The sequence below is a fragment of the Propithecus coquereli genome, unplaced genomic scaffold (genome assembly GCF_000956105.1).
Source record: "Propithecus coquereli isolate 6110/MARCELLA unplaced genomic scaffold, Pcoq_1.0 Scaffold246, whole genome shotgun sequence".
Lineage (NCBI taxonomy): Eukaryota > Metazoa > Chordata > Mammalia > Primates > Indriidae > Propithecus > Propithecus coquereli.
Genome location: NW_012148019.1, coordinates 2,633,464 through 2,635,023, shown reverse-complemented (window position 1 = coordinate 2,635,023; position 1,560 = coordinate 2,633,464). Strand labels below are relative to the sequence as shown.

Genomic DNA, 1,560 nt, shown 5'->3' with positions numbered 1-1,560 from the left:
AAAATGGTTATTATTACAAAGCATAATTTATAACCCTGTAATAAAAAAATCACCTTAACTTTCATGCTTAAATAGTTTTTTTACTTTATTGCAAAGAATACATTATAGCAAAAAATTTCCCTAAGGAAATTTAAGGAAAAATAGTCAACAATGTGAAATTCAATTAGATCCCTTCCTAGTCTTTATTCATATGTTCGCACGCACATCTAACTATAGCTCTTGAAAGGTAAGATGCATAAATTGGTATGAGTTATATGAAGAAATTATGAACAGCAATGTATACACAAATGCCTTTTAAAAATTATTCACCAAAAATACTTTAAAATGTTAATTTCATTGTGATTCATTCATCCAACAAACTTTTATTGCGTTTAGTTCAGAGAAGGCAAGAATGCTTTTCAACGTATTAGAAATTGACATTTATATTAGATTAAAGGACAGATGAAATCTGAACAATAGAGTAGTAGTAAGTAGAGACGTAAACCATGCTTAAGTATCCATCAGGAGATACTGAACAATTTCTTTTCTTTTTCTTCTATAGCCAGTCAAATTTAGCAGTGAGGGGCTGTATACCAACTTTAGTGACACTAATGTTAATAATAAGTTCCCAGTACCATCGGACCAGCCAATATTACACAATTTCTAAATAAACCTCTCTTTGCCATCTTGTTGACACAGAAAGTCAGTGAACAAAATTCACTGAGCACAGACCACTCTACTAAACTTCATGAAAAGAAGGAACCTTAATCATCTTTCATTTTCCCCTTTTTACCTTGCAAGAGGCTGTGGCGGTTCTGAGAGAGACATGTCACTACTGGAAGACGCACTTGGGGGACGTTCCTGCACTTTGTTCTCTTTATCAGATTCTCCAGACGGCTGATACCCTGGTCTGGCCTAGGAAAAAAGGGAAATCGAATTTATCTGACTTCCATCACAGAGCTATACTCAGGTAGCACATAAGATAAACATTGAGTCACTTCAGCTTTACAAAGATCATAAACTGTAGGGGTTTTTTCCCCTCATGTAAAACCAATTCAAATTTGGTCTGCCTTGAAAACAACCATTACGGCTAACAGCAAAACATCATCTAAAATTCAGCAAGGGCACCTAATCCTAACTGCATATTTAGAAGGAAGCATAACTTCTGTAAACCTCAGTTTTTTCACCTGATAAACAGAAATAATACAGTACTTACTCTTCTCAGGGTTGTGAGGATTTATCGAAGCTTAAGCCTGTAAGTAAAGCCTTTAAAACAGTATGCGGTACGTGGTATGTACTCAAAGTTATTATTCTTAAAAACATTAGCACACTAAACTAGGATATTCTCAATTTCAGCACAGAACACAAAACTAAGTACAGTTGATCCTTGAACAACATGGGGTTGAACTGTGTGAATCCACCTATACATAGATTTTTTTCAATAAATATATTGGAAAATTTTTTAGAGATTTGTACCAATTTCAAAAAACTTGCAGACAAACCTTGCAACCTAGAAATATCAAAAAAATTAAGAACAAGTTAGGTATGTCAAGAATGCATAAAATATATGTAGTCTATTTT

General features: G+C 33.6%; 1 protein-coding gene across 1 annotated transcript in view; it reads right to left on the bottom strand.

Annotated features, from left to right (window-relative positions):
• CEP350 (centrosomal protein 350kDa) overlaps positions 1-1,560 on the bottom strand; it is a 175,594-nt gene that overhangs the window by 125,765 nt on the left and 48,269 nt on the right. Inside the window, exon 11 of the mRNA XM_012646529.1 lies at positions 773-894. Within this exon, the coding sequence (XP_012501983.1) occupies positions 773-894 (122 nt within the window). The remainder of the gene's footprint in view (positions 1-772; positions 895-1,560) is intronic.